The sequence below is a fragment of the Rhizoctonia solani genome, chromosome 16 (genome assembly GCF_016906535.1).
Source record: "Rhizoctonia solani chromosome 16, complete sequence".
Taxonomy (NCBI): Eukaryota; Fungi; Basidiomycota; class Agaricomycetes; order Cantharellales; family Ceratobasidiaceae; genus Rhizoctonia; species Rhizoctonia solani.
In genome coordinates, this window is record NC_057385.1 from 1,622,517 (window position 1) to 1,640,411 (window position 17,895).

The 17,895-nt window shown below is 47.0% G+C and overlaps 7 protein-coding genes across 7 annotated transcripts; 4 read left to right on the forward strand and 3 right to left on the reverse strand.

Moving 5' to 3' along the window:
• Positions 1-252: 252 nt before the first annotated feature.
• On the reverse strand, positions 253-1,742 carry RhiXN_01757 (ubiquitin-protein ligase E3; the record flags this gene model as incomplete). Its single annotated transcript, XM_043321576.1, has 7 exons — positions 253-319; positions 377-534; positions 589-739; positions 787-1,020; positions 1,077-1,177; positions 1,226-1,357; positions 1,404-1,742. 7 exons carry the CDS (start codon positions 1,740-1,742, stop codon positions 253-255), a joined length of 1,182 nt encoding a protein of 393 aa, XP_043187399.1.
• A 108-nt stretch (positions 1,743-1,850) lies between these two features.
• RhiXN_01758 (GTPase-activating protein GYP7) lies at positions 1,851-5,210 on the forward strand (the record flags this gene model as incomplete). Its single annotated transcript, XM_043321577.1, has 17 exons — positions 1,851-1,904; positions 1,951-2,030; positions 2,079-2,166; positions 2,227-2,365; positions 2,418-2,528; positions 2,694-2,831; positions 2,883-2,950; positions 3,000-3,620; positions 3,672-3,812; positions 3,861-3,967; positions 4,019-4,115; positions 4,171-4,261; positions 4,315-4,418; positions 4,557-4,601; positions 4,653-4,811; positions 4,865-4,964; positions 5,014-5,210. 17 exons carry the CDS (start codon positions 1,851-1,853, stop codon positions 5,208-5,210), a joined length of 2,340 nt encoding a protein of 779 aa, XP_043187400.1.
• A 122-nt stretch (positions 5,211-5,332) lies between these two features.
• RhiXN_01759 (protein ATP12, mitochondrial) lies at positions 5,333-6,324 on the reverse strand (the record flags this gene model as incomplete). The annotated part of the gene is made up of 6 exons (XM_043321578.1): positions 5,333-5,403; positions 5,456-5,599; positions 5,660-5,853; positions 5,913-6,013; positions 6,058-6,149; positions 6,261-6,324. 6 exons carry the CDS (start codon positions 6,322-6,324, stop codon positions 5,333-5,335), a joined length of 666 nt encoding a protein of 221 aa, XP_043187401.1.
• Positions 6,325-7,173: 849 nt separating this feature from the next.
• On the forward strand, positions 7,174-10,459 carry RhiXN_01760 (DNA mismatch repair protein MutS; the record flags this gene model as incomplete). The annotated part of the gene is made up of 17 exons (XM_043321579.1): positions 7,174-7,883; positions 7,921-7,998; positions 8,053-8,074; positions 8,125-8,219; positions 8,279-8,291; positions 8,346-8,449; positions 8,498-8,676; positions 8,723-8,748; positions 9,121-9,261; positions 9,317-9,441; positions 9,496-9,602; positions 9,655-9,915; positions 9,968-10,004; positions 10,048-10,076; positions 10,131-10,186; positions 10,239-10,250; positions 10,307-10,459. 17 exons carry the CDS (start codon positions 7,174-7,176, stop codon positions 10,457-10,459), a joined length of 2,148 nt encoding a protein of 715 aa, XP_043187402.1.
• Positions 10,460-10,909: 450 nt separating this feature from the next.
• On the forward strand, positions 10,910-11,916 carry RhiXN_01761 (DNA mismatch repair protein MutS; the record flags this gene model as incomplete). Its single annotated transcript, XM_043321580.1, has 8 exons — positions 10,910-10,925; positions 10,979-11,097; positions 11,150-11,219; positions 11,282-11,310; positions 11,360-11,377; positions 11,450-11,463; positions 11,519-11,740; positions 11,790-11,916. 8 exons carry the CDS (start codon positions 10,910-10,912, stop codon positions 11,914-11,916), a joined length of 615 nt encoding a protein of 204 aa, XP_043187403.1.
• Positions 11,917-12,024: 108 nt separating this feature from the next.
• Positions 12,025-13,564, reverse strand: RhiXN_01762 (uncharacterized protein; the record flags this gene model as incomplete). The annotated part of the gene is made up of 7 exons (XM_043321581.1): positions 12,025-12,368; positions 12,417-12,496; positions 12,551-12,707; positions 12,755-12,779; positions 12,835-13,135; positions 13,185-13,324; positions 13,382-13,564. 7 exons carry the CDS (start codon positions 13,562-13,564, stop codon positions 12,025-12,027), a joined length of 1,230 nt encoding a protein of 409 aa, XP_043187404.1.
• A 190-nt stretch (positions 13,565-13,754) lies between these two features.
• On the forward strand, positions 13,755-17,890 carry RhiXN_01763 (DNA polymerase phi subunit; the record flags this gene model as incomplete). Its single annotated transcript, XM_043321582.1, has 12 exons — positions 13,755-14,063; positions 14,118-14,720; positions 14,777-14,828; positions 14,880-15,064; positions 15,121-15,329; positions 15,407-15,554; positions 15,610-15,658; positions 15,779-15,966; positions 16,021-16,335; positions 16,385-16,760; positions 16,816-17,378; positions 17,429-17,890. The coding sequence occupies 12 exons, from the start codon at positions 13,755-13,757 to the stop codon at positions 17,888-17,890; spliced, it is 3,459 nt and encodes a 1,152-aa protein (XP_043187405.1).
• Between the last annotated feature and the right edge of the window lie 5 nt (positions 17,891-17,895).

Genomic DNA, 17,895 nt, shown 5'->3' on the forward strand with positions numbered 1-17,895 from the left:
CGCCCATCCCCCCCATGTACTACTTATTGGTCGCCCCGCACCGGTCTCGTTGTACTTTTATCAGTGGTAGTGGTCCCCGCCCTCGCTCTCGAGTATGGTTCTCTCTGGTTGTTATGCTTTCTAGTTCGGCCTCGGTTCGCGCAATTTTCTTTCGAGTTTGCATCATTATTTATTCAAAACAGCGGAAAATGGATAGCAGTGGTCTCTACTCGTACAATGCATGGATCGATCGTAATATGTGAGTCGGGTAAATTAGAAATGAACTTGAAGCGCCCTGCTCGGGTCGGACTCGATTGGGCAGTATGGGCATTTGACTCGACTTGAGGGAAGTAAGTGTTAAACCACATGGTCGAGGAAAGTCGGGAGAGAGACTCACTTGGCTGTGCCCTTGGTAAGTTTGCCCAAGCTTTCTTTCGCAACGACGTGCCCGCATTCCAGCATCATGGCCGGATTTGCCTCGGAAGCTTGTTCTCTCGATACAGGGCAGATAAAGACAGAATGGTAGCGGTGCTGAGGTAAAAGGGGAATCTCGATCTACGTATACCCAGTTGCAGCTAGATAGGCTTCAGTCAACTAGGGAACACATACCGGTAACTCATTTGCAGTGCTCCATCCTGTTCTCGCATCCTTTATGATCTTCCGGCCCTTTTCGATTCTGGCCAGTGCGCCCGAGCCACCGATATCGATAGCCACTTTCATAGGAACTTGTTCGCCCAGTCCTAGTCGAGCGCAGTACTCCCTGCAAATAGCGACGCGGCGTCTGGGCCCTGCACAAGATCAGCGTACGGTGACCCAGCTAGACCTGGCGCGGCGAATAGCACCGAGGTAAGCAATCGTTGGATAGCTGGACGATGCTCCGCGTAGAGGGCCGGGAAGTATTGCTTGGAATAATTGATGGCCGTTTGGCGTGCATCCGGGTCAGTTGGGGAGAGTAGTAGAGCAAGAAATTGGGCACGGTGAAGGGCAAACTCGAGTGTCGATTGTCGTTCGGTGAGAAATTTACGGTTGGATGCGCACCAGCTTGGTGGAAAGGTTAAGAATCGGCGAGATATCACAGATGCTAAGATGGGACGTACGTGAGAGCGGGTTCAAAGTCGTTGTGCGAAAGTGCGGTGAGTATTCGGTGCATGTCTACGAATTGATTATGATTCGTTGGAGGTGTGTCCATGCATGATTCCTATACACGACTTGGTGTTTGTGGGAGCCATGAGCAAGGGAGACATACCTCCATGAAAGTGTGGGCGACATTGAAGGAGCCTGTCCGAAATAGGTGCATTGCAATCGTCCTCTCCAGGGCTTCCATTGCATTCTCAGATGTGAACAGGGGTCCGGTGTCTGGCAGAGCTATCGAGAATTTCTAATAGGAATAAGTGATAATTACGTACCACCAAAAGCGAGCATACCTTGTCCAGTAGTTTACCCATTCGTGCGAGGCTGGCGTAGACCTCCTTCTGTCTCTCTTCAATGTCTTTCTTTTTGTCGTCTACTGTCTTTGCTAATGCCTTGAATTCGTCCTCATTGGCAGCTGAGGTTCCGCCATCGACGATTTTCTCTCTAAGTTCATGTAGGTTTGATAGTAGTGCGTCTAGTGATTGGCTTATAGGAGGGGCAGGTGCCTTTGATTTTGCTTTCTTGCCAGTAGTTGCCCTAGCAGTTTTTCCGGTAATATCGGTTGCACTCTGGAGATGGTTCAGTTCGTTTAGGAGAGTTTCGAGGGTTTGATCACGTTCTGTCGAGGCCATGGTCGACGAAGATGGATAAAGATGGGAGGTGTCCTGGGGCGGCTAAACCCTGATGACAAATCACGCGACTTCCATTGCCTGACCCGCAGCTTGCACCACACTTGCATCATGACCGGCACACCGGGCTCTCCCCGCAGCATCGACGACGACTTTACTCATATAGTGAGGAGCAAAGTTCCTATACTATTCAATTCTGACTTATTTGTAGACTAATTCGATGGTCTCAATCAAACCTCCGTCGCCCCCCGTCGAGACGGAAGCTGAGCGAGATGAGCAAGCGAAATATAGGTATGTTATGATTTTGTGGCTATGGCTCAACTCATATGTGCTTCTTAGACTTGTATATTCAAAATCAAAGGTCTATGTGCACCCTACGGCCTACGCACGAGACAACATACCCGGGTTCATTAGCATCGTCAAGAGAGTATGTGGCTAACGCCTTGTCTACTGTGGCGGGCATCTCATTCCTCTGTTCTCGATCTAGGATGCCATCAGCCCAACTTATTTTCTTGCTTGGGTCCCCGAAACTCTCCTGGGCGAGCGTGGTAACGATGAGTGGTCCAAGTTCTTGCGTGTAGAGGCCGAGTATGGCTCCGGTGGACACAGCCTAGATGAAGAAGAAGGTAAGTATCATCGTATTCCACATTGGGAAGGCCTGACGTGATACTATTTCAGATGCGGTGATCATTAAACCACCCATACCAAAGGGCGAATCCTATGCGTTTTCTATACCACTTTCCTCTATCTACAGTGCCGTAGTTCAGCTGCCAACTATTTCTTCGTGGTGTGAGTTCTCGGTTTTGTCAGTCTCACGCTCCACTTTCTTTCTCGCTTCGTCCGATTAGTGGCTATTCCACGGTGCGTCCCATATGGTGGGACTGCGGGCAAAGGCTGAACTTCGACTCATTCCCATGGACCCGCAGGCAGCTTTACTAACCATTCCCCTTTCAGACGGGTCCATGACCTTTAATCTGACTTCTGGAGCTACACTTCAGACCATCTATTTCCACGACGAGGAATCCCGGTCTATCAGCCAACTCACACCCAAGAACCGTGCAGCTAGTGGCATCGCCAGCTGGGGCGGCGAAGGTAAATTACTTCTTTGTTCCTCTAAATTAATTATTAAAAGCTAGTTTTCAGATTTGCTTCAGCGTCTCAAATCTTACTGCCATATATTGAAATCATCTTTGCAGCCCAATTTGTTCCTCGTAAGTGAGGGAACGTATGACGGACTTGATCACTCTAACATTGCTGTAGTTTGACCCATCTAAACCCGACATAGAGGCTCACACAATGGTTTTATTTGATGACGATGCTGCAGACCTCATCATGGCTCAATCAACAGACTCGCCTATTCCTCATCATCGACGTCCTAATCGTCCATCTCGTTCCTCGGGCTCGTCAAGTGGCTCTGTTCCCTCTCCACGGCTTACACCAAATGGCTCGCCAGCCCCCTTCCCAAATCCACGGTATTCTACCCGTACTTCTGTGTTACACGAGACCTTGCCCGTATATCCCCCAACTAGCTTTGCTCCCCTCACCTCTCCTTCGCGCAACTCACTCCTTCAATCATTTTCTCAGTTGACCCGAGCAACTCGACACGCAGCTCAGCAAATCCTTTCCCACCCACTTGCTCAGCCTATTGTTCCACATCTACCATCTCCAATGCAGAGTTTTGTCAATGCGAGTGGCGAATGGGCTGGGTTACTCGAGAAAGGCGGGATGGGAGAATTCGAGTCTGCAAGAGTATATTTGGCGAGGTGGGCTAGAGTTGTTGCTGAGGAAGGTGAACGAGCTAGGAGAAGAGAAGTGAGGGTCGTGGGGGGTTCAGGAAATGAGAGAGAAGAAGGGGAACTAGGAGTGTTTGAGCTACTTGCGGTGAGTTTGACCAGACAATTTCTATAAGCTGCGGCCTAATGGAACAAACAGAAATCGGCCAATTTACCCACGCCTAAATCGACGAGGAATCCCAAGAACGCAATTGACAAAGATACATGGCTAGGGTGGTTCGACGAGACAGGGAGACCGACAATCTCGGAGGAAGACATGCGCAAGGAGGTGTTTAGACGGGTAGGTTCTTTGGCTGACTATTTTCAGCCGTAATTGACTAGTTTGCAGGGCTTTTCAACGTTAGAGGCACGAAGATTGGCATGGCCGAGTGTATTAAATGTCCTGCCATGGGACACGGATCAACAAACTAGAGAGAATATGTGGGCTGAGAAAAAGTGGGTTGATATATGCGTATGATAGACGAGGATTTACTGATTTGGTTACAGAGCTTTATATGAGGAAATCAAAGGTCAATGGTTTGAGGTTGAAGAGGTTTTAAAGCGCCCTGAGGTGGCGGAAGAGAGGCATCGAGTGGATGTGGATGTGAGACGTACAGACCGCACACAGCCCTTGTTTGCACTTCCAAGCGACCAAGCAGCAAATGAGAACGCTGCGCAAGCCGCAGCAACGAGCATGTGGACCGCCTAGGGTTATCTTGCTGACCTACAACTTTTACGAGAAGGAACTTGGTGAGTTGAACATTTTTGTTATGGTTTGACGGGATAATTTACATCGAATATAGGCTATGTCCAAGGCATGTCCGATCTGTGTGCTCCTATCTATGTCGTGTGTGGTGCAGACGAGGTCAAGACATTTTGGTGCTTCGTGGAGGTTATGGAACACATGGTACGTCCCGGAGAACTTTGCAGGGCTATTCTAATTAATGTCGTAGAAACAAAACTTCCTGCGAGACCAAAGTGGAATGAAGAAGCAGCTCTTGACTCTACAGCAGCTCCTTGCTATTATGGACCCCGAATTATACAGGCACTTGGAAAGGGCCGACGCTTTGAACCTGTTCTTCTGCTTCAGGTCAGCTTTTCAATCACTAACCCTGGTTCCATGACCTCACCAATGCTACAGATGGGTCTGATCGCATTTAAGCGTGAATTCCCGTTTGACGATGTAATGAGGCTCTGGGAAATTCTCTGGACAAACTACTATACCAACCAATTTGTGTTATTTGTTGCTTTGGCTGTGTTAGAATCACACAGGGATGTGATTATGCGGTATTTGGTTGAGGTATGTGCTCATGACTTTAGAGTGAATCCGCCCTAACTCTGGCCTTTCTGTAGTTTGATGAGATACTCAAATATTGTAATGATCTGAGTATGACGATTGAGCTCGATTCAACTCTCGCCCAAGCGGAGGTGTTATTCCTGTCCTTCCAACAGAGTAAGCATGTATAATTGTTCTTGTAAGGGCTTTACTAATGCTTTACTAGTCGTTTCTGATATTGACCGCCGTCAAGCCGAACAGAGTCTATCGTCGTCTCCTGAAGGGCTACGACGTAGGCGTGGGGACAGTAGACCTGGCTCCCCTATTAGTCTTCCTGCTGGAGCGAGCGAAGAAGACAGGACCCGGGCTGCGTTGAGTATGTCGCTTATAAGCGACAATTTGAGGGAGCTTTTGAAGAGGTAGATAACTTGTGGCGAATGCATACATACACGATGGACTGCGATTGACTTTGTATATTATCTGTACTTGACACCCAACACGCTTGGAAGATTATGTCTAATTCCTATGTCTTAAGGCCATTGAAATTAATTAGTTGCAAGCACACAAGCCACGCTACCTAATTGTCGGCGGATATCGTGGTAGTCGACGTCATGCGCTAGTGCCAAGTCAGAAAGATAGTTAAATATCTCGAGTGGCATTGGACTAACTGTCTTCAACTTCCCCCCATCGCTGCGTCTGGCTCACAACTTCGACATGTGCCGCCTGGGAAGCTTGCTCCACATCAATTCGGCCTTTAACGAGGCCAAGCGCGATAATAAACGATTTGGTGGTCAATACTGCTCTCTCGAATGCTGTTGGAACAATCCAAGCTCAGACTTTGAAAAACGAATAATCGACCTTAATGCACCTACCGGCCATCTCCCATTGATTCAATTTGTTGATTTCCTTCATCAGGAAGTTTTTGGACTCTTTTGGCTGCGAATTGCCAAGAAGTGAGTCAAAAATATTGATTTTGATGTCGTATGCGGATTCAGCCCATTTGATGAGTGGAACCCAATGCTCCTCTTGAAGTTGAACGAGAGCAGGCGGGTGAGCCTCATGGAAACTAGGTTGGGATGAACGGTCGTTCTTTTGAAATGGGGTGGCACAGACTAGAGGTCTTACCATAGAGTGTCTGTATCAAAGTATTTAATCAATCCTGCTACAAGATCAAATCGCGCGCCTTCATCTTGTAATCCGTCTATAGCACGAGAAGCAATGGACGTCTAGTGATGGTTAGCTTGGAACCTCAAAACTTGTATATTCTTACCATGGGTAGTGCATGTGGCTTTATGAGCTTTTCCTGATTTTCCCATTCTATGGCAATCAAGGTTGCAAGCAGGCGTCGTGAACTAGGAACTTCTAGTTAGCACCCTCGGGAGTGCGCAGGGCTCTTTTATCCAGTGTAACCGTTAAGAGGCCTGTGGTAACGCTGATCTACGTTTTAATAAATACAACATGATATGCACTCACCATGATTCTCAGCAACATCCACCTTCTTCCAAAATCTTTTGAGTGTAACATTGGCACCTGACATCCACATTAATTTCTTCCAATACCCAACGAATAACGACCCATACGTTGTTCCTCAGCAGGTTTCGGATCAATTCCGACACAGTTCCATTAGCCCTTGCTGTGCTATGAATCACTCTCGATACAAAACTTGTACGTGCAATTGAAGCGCACAGACAGAATTGCCCACGTTGCGAAACATTTCTTTAGAGGTAATTGAAGATCAGTAAGTAATACCTAGCGCCGTAGAACCGTGGACTAGAGCGCTTGACCCGAATCCGCCGAGATCGCATATAGCTATGGCCTGCCCGTTCTAGGGCTATCGTGCATTCCCGAATATCTCAGTACAACCTTAAAATGACTCAGACATAAGATCATTTAAGCCGTCGCCGGGTTCTAAGCTTTATTTTAGGAGTCAGCCATAGGTGAAAACCAAATGTGCCTGACAGTAAGTAAGGATAATACATTGTATTCTTCGTAATTGTGGCAAGCCATCAGATTCAAGTGAACCAAGTGCCGGCAACGCATCAAAGATAATCTACTCAAAGAGAGTTCTGGCGCCTGAAGGCAGTATTTTTCGTGTGGACACGACAAAAATCTAGAGGGACTTGGTCTGAAATATCAATCTTTTGAGGAGAGCCACTGTAACACCTTTCCCAGGCTCATAAACCGGGTTCCCAAGCGTGATATCCTACCAGGGTCCCTGTAAGTCACACGAGATTATGTTTGTATCTGTATATCTTGTGTGGAATCTTTGCGCCACTTTGTGTTTGTGGTGGAAATGTGGCGCTAGCTTCGACCGTTCGGCGCGTCTTCGTTGGTAATTGTGACGCTCACCGCGCGCGAGGTTCATCGCCTCCTACCAAACTCAGCCATGGCATCTGGGCAGCGAGTTTTGTCTTCATACTTCTCACAATCCAAGAAAACACCGTCGGTTACGCCCAAGGCCTCTAGCTCTGGTTTATCTACCGGAAAGCCCATTGACTTAACTCTGAGCGACTCCGAACCTGAAACCCAGGAGCCGCCATCAAAGAAAGCTCGTGTTCGGAATGAAGAATCCACCCAGGATGCTCTTGCTTCTTCTTCTTCTTCGCCTCCTCCTGCGGACTCTTTGTTTTCTTCGACTATGAGCGAGAAATGGAGTTTCACGCCCATCACCGGTGGACTATCAAAAACAAAGTCTAATACCACGAAGGGCAGTGTGGATATTCAGCTACAAGCGTTTAGAAAGAAGATGGGTGGAGACGTGCCCAAAATGTCAAAGAAAACACAAGGGAAGAAACGCCGAAGAGAGTCAACGGAGCCGGTTAGTGACGAGAATGTGGTTCAAGAGTCAGAGAGTGCCCACGACGAGGAAGAATACAGCGAGAAATCGGATGAGGAAGAGGTTGCAGAGATATCAAGTAGCTTGTCCAAGTTTACCAATACAAAGCGGGCCAAGGCAACACCCACCTCTAAAACCGAAGCCCCAACTAACAAGGTCACTACAAGTACGGCCGGAAAAGGGAAGGGCCGGAAAAAAGCTGATGAGATCGGACCGGCTGGGTTGAAGTATACACCACTGGAAAAACAGGCGAGCACACCGTTTAGAGGTTCCACGAGCCTTATAATGATAATTAAGGTTCCATGTGCAGATTCTTGCGTTGAAGAAACAACATGAGGACGCAATCCTGTTATTTGAAGTTGGTTATAAGTTCCGGTAAGGTTTCCTATCGATTTGGTACAATTGTCATGAGCTAATGGTTGAAGAAAGATTTTTTGGAGAGGATGCACGTGTACGTTGCGCAACCAGGCCCTTTTTATCATGTTTTCACTCCATAACTAGGTTGCTTCGAGAGAACTGGGTATCGCTTGTTTTATGGACAAAAACTTCTTGACTGCTTCAATCCCGGTACACCGGAGAGATGTGCATGTCAAAAAGTAAGTTCAAATTTGGAGGCGTGCGCTTTAGTTGACGTCTCTACAGGCTAATTTCGCAGGGCTATAAGGCAGGTTACATAGCTTGCATCGTATTTCCTACAATACATGAACTCACTATTTGAACAGGTTGGTATTATAGGTCAAATGGAAACGGCAGCCTTGAAAAAAGCAGGGGATAACCGCAGTGCTCCATTCGATCGTCAATTAACTCATTTGTATACAGCCGCTACGTGAGGCTCTGCGTTCCTCTTATTGACTGTATTCTAATTTCCACTTAGATTTGTTGACGAGATTGGATCAACGGACAACGACGACGTATTTGCTGGCGGAGCCGCGCCACCCATTGCTTGCATAGTCGAGGAACTCCGAGGCGGGATGGGAGCCGATGATTTGGTACACTTCTCATTTGTCGCGGTTACTCCGGCTACCGGCGATATTGTATACGATACATTTGATGGTACGAGCGGTTTATGGAACGCAAGGCGTAGCTGAACGACTTTTAGATACATATATGCGCTCTGAGATCGAGGTAGAGCCAATAATTACTAAAATGATTTGGCTAGGCTAACGTTCGCTAAGACCAGGATGGCTCACATCAGGCCCCTAGAGTTATTGCTTCCTGAAAAAAAATTGACAAAGCCTACTGAAAAAATGTTGGCACATATAGGGAACCAAGGATCTCGAATCCGAGTTGAGCGATACCAGGATCAAATGTCTTACACCGAGGCATTTGAACTAGTCTCTGCTTTTTATCGGAAGCATGGCGACGACTCGCCAGAGAATGCATCTGAGGGATTCAAGAGCGGGAAATTAATGGGATGTATGTAGATTTTCCCAAAAACGTAGTCATTTTCTCCGGTTTATCTACCACATCTCACTGACGAGTTGATTGCGTATACAGGTTGTGATTGCATTGGCACGTTTAATGAAACACCTCGAATCATTTCAACTGTCGGAGGTATTCTTGAAGACCGAATTTTTCACGTCCTTTATGAATCGATCACACATGCTTGTATCTGGCAATTCTTTACATAACTTAGAAGTGAGTTTATCATCGCTTTATAATGGGTCTATTGATCGACATGTCTTAAACACAGATATTCCGAAATCAAACAGACTTCACAGAGACGGGTTCACTTGTCTGGGTGCTGAACAAAACGAAGACCAAGTTTGGCTCCCGTATGTTAAGGTCTTGGATTGGGCGTCCTTTGGTAGACAAAGAGTATGTCACAAGTCCATTCGACTTGTTGATCAAACCATTGATTGACAAGAGCAGTATCCTTCAAGGGCGCGTGGATGCTGTAGAAGAGATTTTAAACACCAAGGAACTCAAGATAGAACGCTTGCAATTACTACTGAAGGGACTTCCAGATCTTGTGAAAGGTAAATTCTGCATCTTAGATGGCAGATGGTTGTCTCAAGCAGGGCCCAACAGGACTCTGCCGTGTTCAGTACAAGAAAGCGACGCCACCAGAGCTCGCTACAATGCTCACCGCCTGGCAGCGTATTGCCACTGTACTCGACCCGATCGCTGCACCAGAAGACGCTGGCTTCAAATCCGAGCTCTTAAACGGTATTGCTTATTCACTCCCGACTTTGAGGGAACCTCTGGCTACGATTATGCGTGAAATCAATCTTCCTCAGGCTCGAGACAACAACAAGGCGGACCTGTGGGTTGATTCTGAGAAGTATCCAGGTAAGTAAGGTGTTTAAGTTATATCGTAGAGTTGTTGATACAATTGGGACAGGGATCGAGGAGGCTAAATTTGGGATTCTTTCAGTCGAGTGAGTTAGTAACACCGTTCTGATTGTTCTAACGAGATGTTAGGAGTGAACTCGAAGACCACCTCCAAGAGAGTGAGTCGACCATGATTTTTTTTTAATATAGTCCATTTACGTGGCCTTGAACAGTCAGGCAAATTTTGAAGAAACCCAATGCACAATACATTTCGGTATCTGGAATTGATGTATGTCGTGCTCCAATGTCTATGACACTGCGACTAATCTTGTACTTCTTAGTTCTTGATAGAGGTACGCTGACTGGTAGAAGCATTTAATTTCAGACAGTTGATTTTCATTCGATTTAGGTACGGAATGGGGATACCAAGAAAGTGCCTGTCTCCTGGCAGCGAATCAACTCGACCAAAGCTGTCACAAGGTTTCATACACCTCAAGTCAAAGCAAAGCTACACGAACGCGAGTTTTTAAGGAAACATTGGCATCAGAAGCAAATAAGGTAATCTAATTCGAGTATATGCATCATACTACCTCACTGAGCAGCTGTGCAGGCGTTTAATCACTTTTTAGGAGAAGTTGCGGAACACTATAGCATCCTGCGCAATGTGACGATGAAACTCGCAATTCTAGGTAGGGTTTCTTTCCTGAAACTCCTAACTCAGCTTAGCATAGCTATACAGATTGTTTATCGGCCTTGGCGATAGTTGCGCAGCAGCCCGGATATGTTAAACCACAATTCTTCGACGATGACAGGCTAGATGTAGATGGTGGGCGGCATCCTATGGTTGAAGCACTCCGTGTAGATCCTTTCGTGCCTATTTCTTGTGCGCTGGGAGGCGGTGAGCCAACGACAAAATAATTACCGGACCAAATATGGGTGGCAAGAGGTAAGCGGCTAGTGTCATGGTCGTACTAAAGCTCAGTTTGTTTTCTATAGCTCCTGTGTCCGTACAATGGCACTGGTAGCAAGTAAGTATATCAGTCATTTCCGGTCATTCGTCATTTTAACTCTGCTACCATAGTACTCGCACAGATTGGGAGCTATGTACCTTGCCGTAGCGCAAAAATTGGGATGCTTGATGGCATAGCTACTCGTATGGGAGCGTCTGATGAAATCACTCGTGGACGGTCCACTTTTATGGTGCTCCCATTAAGATCTTCAACCGAGTTTCATTTAGCTAACCATCGTGCAGGTTGAAGTTAGCGAAACGGCTGAAATTATCAAGACTGTGACCCCTAGAACGCTGGTGATCCTCGATGAGCGTGCGTTGCGTCCATAATTACTTCATACTTACCCGACAATTGACGAGTACTTATATCTATAGTTGGCAGAGGGACCTCGACCTTCGACGGGGTAGGTTCACTGGACTCTAATTTCAATCAAGGCTCACTTCTCTATTTAGATGGCAATTGCCCATGCTGTAATGCAGCATTTAATAGAGAAAGCCAAATGCAAACATTGTTCATCACCCATTACCCTATGATTGCGCTAGACCTTGAACAACGAGTAAGTGTAGCCACCCATCCCTCCAAACCCGAATACGCTAAACCCCCAATAACAGTATGAGATGTATCCTGTCACATATGGGCTACGTCGAACAACAGCTGCCCTCTGGAGAATCTACTATCAGTTTCACTTACAAGCTCAGCCCCGGTATGGCACGAAGCTCGTTTGGAATTGAGTGCGGTCGATTAGCGCACATGCCTGAAGAGGTACTGCAAGCTGCGAAGCGACATGCGACCCGGATGCAGGAGATTATGGAGGCTAGGAGGGTAGCAAACAGGTTCGTTTATTTTTGACTCTGTTATAGGCTGAAACTGAACACTTGATAGGCCTCGCAAGATAGCTGGATTGATTAAGAACTGTTTGACGATTGACGGAAGAGATGCAGATTCACTTGCCAGGGCCCTCAAGGATTTGACCGTGTTCCACAAGTTATCCGGAAGCACAGGGATCTGATCTTAATGCTTTCAACCTACAGGCGTGGATTGCCTTTGCTAAGCTATCCTAATTCTACGAGTATATAGTCCTTAAACACCAGTAATAATACACGGCGGATACAAACGATTACTTGCGGCTGCGTTTACGTGCTTTTCGAGGTTGTTCATCCTCACTTTCATCTTCGTCTATTGAGCCATCATCCTCTTCACCGCGAACCTCCATTGCCTCCCACACGTCCTCCTCGTCGCCGTCCTCTGTAGCGACTTGAGTTTCGAATTTATCCCATATAATGGCAGTCGGAGTGCTTTTGAGGAATTCTTGCCCAATAACTTCCCCCTTTTTGAGCTGCTGCTCATTAGCTTGGGGAGGTGGTGGATAGACCGTATGCAACCTGAATACCCGGTCCAAGGAGACGGAAGCCAGATGAGATTTAGCTACCGGCGAGAACGAAGTGGCGGCACTCGGCAGGCCTGTCCAATAATGAGGTGCAAATTTCGACAGATTAAATCCTGACTCACCTTTGTAAGAGTAACATATTTTTCCGCTTCGGACATCAATGGAGGATAGGCTAGAGCCGTTGTCCGAAACAAAGAGTTCGCTACAAACATAAGCTTAGTTTCATTGGCACACAACCCCACATGGTCGAACTGACTACTCATTCCTGCCTGGCTCGATGTTTCGAATTCCCCCTATTTTGGCGATGTTCTCCCAATGGAGACTGGTCTTCGGGCTGTTCGCGTATCGAACCGTCTCAATGCGCCATTTTTGTTCCCCGTGACGATGTGAAAGGATGATTGCTGGTTCGGGAGCTGGGAGCCATGGATGAAAGATAACGATGTGATATGGACTGGCTGACGGAGAGAAAGTGAATCATTTGGAAGCTATTGCATCAAACGATTAGATCTCGCACTATTTGTTTGAGGAAGATGAACTAACCTGTTTTGCACGCCATATTTCAGCATACATCAACTCGTTCTTTCCCTTTTTCCGCTTCTTCCCAACTTCATCTGTGGATTGCGGTTTATCTGAGAATGTGCGTTCTACATCCCACACTGAGAGATCGACTTCGTCTCCTCCGTATGCGAGTGAAGAAAAAGAAGGTGACAATCGCAAATCATTTAGTCTCATCGGCAATGAAGCAAACAGGTCGGCAGGTGGATCCGAATCTGAGCGCTCGCCAAAAGTATTTGAAAGTCGTAGTCTCCCATTATGTGTGCAAGTAAGCCATCCTTTTCTGCTGTAGCGTGATCAAAAGATATTACAGGCGATAAGAACGAGTGGCCTACCGTTGAAATGCATGTAATCCAACGAATCTATCAGAGTTCTTCATGCGGGTCTCACTCCAGCTCGATAGCTCCTTCAGCTCATTGGAACCAGTAGTGTAAGAATACGTCGTAATAAGACCATCAGCACGCGCTGTAGCGAGCTACTACAATAATGAGCTTCACAGCTATTTTAGGAAAATTAAATGCATATAACTTACGATACCAGTATCTGAATCGGAGTCTCTGTGACATTGAAGCCTATGAAGTGGTGATTTGTTGTCGGCGCCTATCTGTATCGTCGTCGTCGATATATGACTCGTACTTTCACTTCCCGGGATATCAAAGGCGACTGACTTGAGTTGTCCTTTGTCATCTCCAGTGAATACTCGGTAGCTCGTCATGGTTCAGGATAAGTCACGTTCTCCAAACGCACATCCAAAATAAAAATCTAGCACAGCCACTCGAGTGATCGGCATTTGGAAATTATTTCCTCTCAAAAGTTTCCTCCACCTCTGGATTTGGGCGGGTGAGCATACCAGACTAAAACCCTTAATTAGTGAACTAATAAAGCTCTTTAATAGGCACGGCTCTATGTCGACCACACTTCCTCTCTTTTGGCCCTTGTCATCGGCCTCGACTGACGAAAGGCTAGATGCGTCAGTTAAACTCATAAACGGTCTTGAACAGTTTCAAGACAGCAAGGCCGCTGCCCCCATAATCTCTAGTGACTCTGAGGACTCTGAGGACGACTCTGAAGAACTAAACGAGGGAGACTCTCCCAAAAAGTCAAAGGACGACTTGAACTCGGAGGACGTCAAATATGCACTGCGTCGGCTAATACGAGGCCTTGCGAGCCCAAGAGAGAGCAGTCGGTTGGGATTTTCGGTTGCGTTGACCGAGGTGAGTATCGATAACTGATACCAATATAACAACTGCTTAATCACCGCCTTTAAGCTCTTAACTAGACTAAACACTGTCGATGCCGCCAGCATCACTTCGTCCATTCTCGAAGCATCAGCTATTAGCAACTCTATGAAAGGGCAGGAGGTCCGAGACACCCTCTTTGCTCGGTTGTTTGGTCTGACAGCGGTCATCCAATCCGGCCTCTTGTTTCGCACTTCACGGCTCACCACATCGCCTTCTGCTCCCGAAGAACTCGGACTGCCTGCATCTTCCTTGGTTGCGTACCAAACAACTGTAACGGAGTTGTTTAACTTGGGCGAAAAGAAATCCTGGTTGAGGGAGAGCTCATGGTGGTCTATTGACCTAGCACTCAGATCCCTTCACTCGTCTCAGGGACTCGAATGGAAGGACCAGGCAATCCAATGGACAATTGAGACAATATACCGTGGCGATCAGGCCAAAGAGTGGACCCCCGAAAAGCTCGGGCTCACAGTCACATTCAAGATCTTGCTCCCAATCAACCATGGAAAGACATCCTCGCACCGACGTTCCGTAACCCAGCCTTGGTTTCGTCCCCCAACTTGCCCGTTATTGCCCGAATTCTTAAAGAAACGGATACCACCGAAGAATCAGATGTCAAGAGCACTTCGGGAGGTACATTTAAAGTTCAGTTACACTCTGTATGGACCGCTATTCTGGAAATAATCAAGGACGGAAAGAGTAAAGCCTCATTTGCAGAGTTTTACCGCATTTGTGTTGATGGTACGTCTTCCCATTAATATATCCAAGGGACTTCGTCTGAGCCAAATTTAGAGTCCTTGTTCGCGACGGCTTCCTCTTCTGAACGAAAGTCATGGGGATTCCAGGTTTTCGAACGAGCTTTGACGATCATGCCATCTGAAGAGTATCAGTACCTATTTACTCCCAACTTTATGCGGACCTGGATCAATCATCTTTCGGCTCCTGATCGGCACTTGCACAAAGCAGCCAAGAAAGCTGTACGTCCAAACCCTTGGCATGTAGCTTTGGAGAAAGTATATTGACAATTTACTAGGCATCTGATATAGTCAAGGCGGTCGAACGAAACCCGAGCATCGGCTTTTCGCTCGTAACTCACTTGCAAGGTGCTCATGGGAACCAACAGTTTGACCGCATCACTCGTACCAAGACTGTTGAAACTATTTTGGCTTCGACGGATATTGACGGAGTGAAGAAATATACCACCTCGCTCGTAAATCAACTTAGGGACGGTGTGGCATCTGAGTGAGTGCATTACTGCATTTAGGGAATCTGCTTTAACATTTTTCACAGTGCGGAACCAACCGAGCAGATTCTAAAAGACGATATGTGTTCGAGCAATTAGCTGCTTTGATGCGGAACGGGTCGATACCCAAGGATGACGAATGGATCAAATCTGTTTTGGAATTATTTATCCTTCATGGTCTTTTCACTGTCACAAAGAAGAATAAAAATAGCGAATTAGCCTCGGTAAGTCTCCCGCCCTACTTAAGACCGTTCTTAATCAGGAACCCCTTCCCGTTAGCTTCACCATACTACCAAACCTCCTCTCTCGGATGCACTGAGGAGTGCTTGTCGGTCAAAGTTATTTACTATCTTAGGAGACTTGTGTAGTCAAACAAAAGTGATAAAGGGTGGGATTTCCGAGTTCGTCTGTACTTCTCAACCTTGTGACTGAACCAAGTATGTTTCAGGTGAATCGGGTGAATCAACTCGCACGAATTCTTCCGCGGCCGACGGGGAACTGTGGATAACAAAAGCGGCCAAAATCGTAGAAATATTGGAGCAAGAGTCATCCCACGTTTCACCATTGGCTGAAACCGAGGGGGATGTGACAGATTTAAGAGCCAGAGCTCGAAAGGTGCTCAAGTCGATTAGAAGGGTCAGTTGATTTCATGATTTTTTTTTTACGATACTGAACCGATGCGTCTTAAAGAAACAGACAGAAGGCGACGATGCTTCCCGTGGTACCGAACTCTTGATATCCGCACTGTTACTAGAAACATACAACGATGGGGAAGATAACGTCGATTCACTCGAATCCTGCTTGGACGCCACGGAGAAATTATTCAATCTTTCCAAAGAGGTGAAATCTTCGGAAGAGGATGAGCACTCTCCCATAGACCTCTTGATCGACGTGATCATTGGCATGCTGGAGAAATCTTCGGCTTTTGGTAAATCCGTCGCCACTCAAGCATTTGGATTGCTCAGTGGGAGGGTGGAAAGTACTACGATCGATTTGATTCTTTTGGTAAGTTGTGGGGCTAACGCGGAACTATTGCTGATTTATCTCGACCTAGCAACTCGAGCAAAGAGATGTCAATGAGTCGGAGAATGGTGAGGACGAAGATGAAGCAGCCGAGGCAGTCGACGAGATGGCAGAGGCTGAAGAAGATGACGAAGACGAGAAATCAGAGGATGATAGCGGCAGCGATTCAGACGATGACAGCACCGATGGAGACGAGAATGAGGAACTAGAAGTCGACCCCGAGTTCAGAAAACAGGTGGCAGAAGCACTGCGTGTCAATGGGATGGCGATTGCCGAAGACGAAGACGAAGACAGTGACTCGGACTCTGAGGAAGAGGTCTTGTTGGACGATGATCAAATGATGCAGTTGGACGAGCAGTTGGCGAAGGTATTCCGAGCGCATGCAGGCGGTTCAAAGGAAAAGAAAAGTGCGAGAGTTTCTTCAAAATAATTGCATACATATCTAACGAAACCAATGTGCAGGTGCTCAACGCGAGGCTACACATTTCAAGATTCGCATACTTGACTGGTTGATATTCTTGAGCAAACAACTACAGAGCGCATATGCACCACGAGTCGTGCTTCCTCTCGTGAATATTGCTATTTCTGCCGGCCCCGATGAACGACAATTGTCCGAGAAGACTGTAGGCATTCTGCGAGCGCGCATCGGCAAGACGAAAGATATCCCAACGGGCGAGATTGACAAGGAAGCGACCATCAAAGACCTACGTGACTTGCACGAACTCGCTCGAAAGACACCTATACCGGAGTTATCGGCGTGCAGCATCTATCTCTCGAAGGTCCTACAAGGAGACTTGCAAGTCTTGGAAGCTTACCGCGCGTCCATTGAAGACTTTGCCCGAAGGAAGAATTCCAAACTTTCACCTGCATTCTTGAAGGAATTCATCCTCCGACAAACTCCTCATGCCTGGCAGCTAAGGGAGCATATAGCCGGTCAGGCTGCACCTGGGGTAGCTGTTAATGTTTATAGACAAATGCAGATGTGGCAGCTCCTACAAACCCTACTCAGCCAGGTTACACCACTTGTAAGTTTCCCTGTGTCCCTAGTACAGTCAAGGATATTAACAGCACCCAGTGTCAAGAAGCGGAGGTAGTTGAGCAGCTGTTCTCGTTCATTCCTCTCATCCGGGACGCACTATACAAGTCTTTGACAACCGCTTGCGAGCAAACAGAGCATTCGGCCAATGCTGCTCAGGTGAAAGAACTCTTAAAAATTGCTCTTCAGGCCATGCGACTGGCTCGAAAAGTTGCGAGACCTTCGGACTCGATTAGCTCGTCTTGGGATGTGTCGGCATTCGAAAAGGTCAGGGAACAACTTGCCAACTCGGACAGATTCAAAGGATCGCCTGCAATCCAATCCTCGACTAAGCAAGTCTTATCCTTGTTGGTGCCAACTTCGAACGGGACCGTACCAACGAACAAGAAGCGAAAAGAGACTGCTGAAGAAGTAACGATCAACGGCACCGAGACCGAGCCACGCAAAAAGCGAAAAAAGGTTAAAAAACAAAAAATTGACAGGACCGCTACCAATGACTGAAAGGC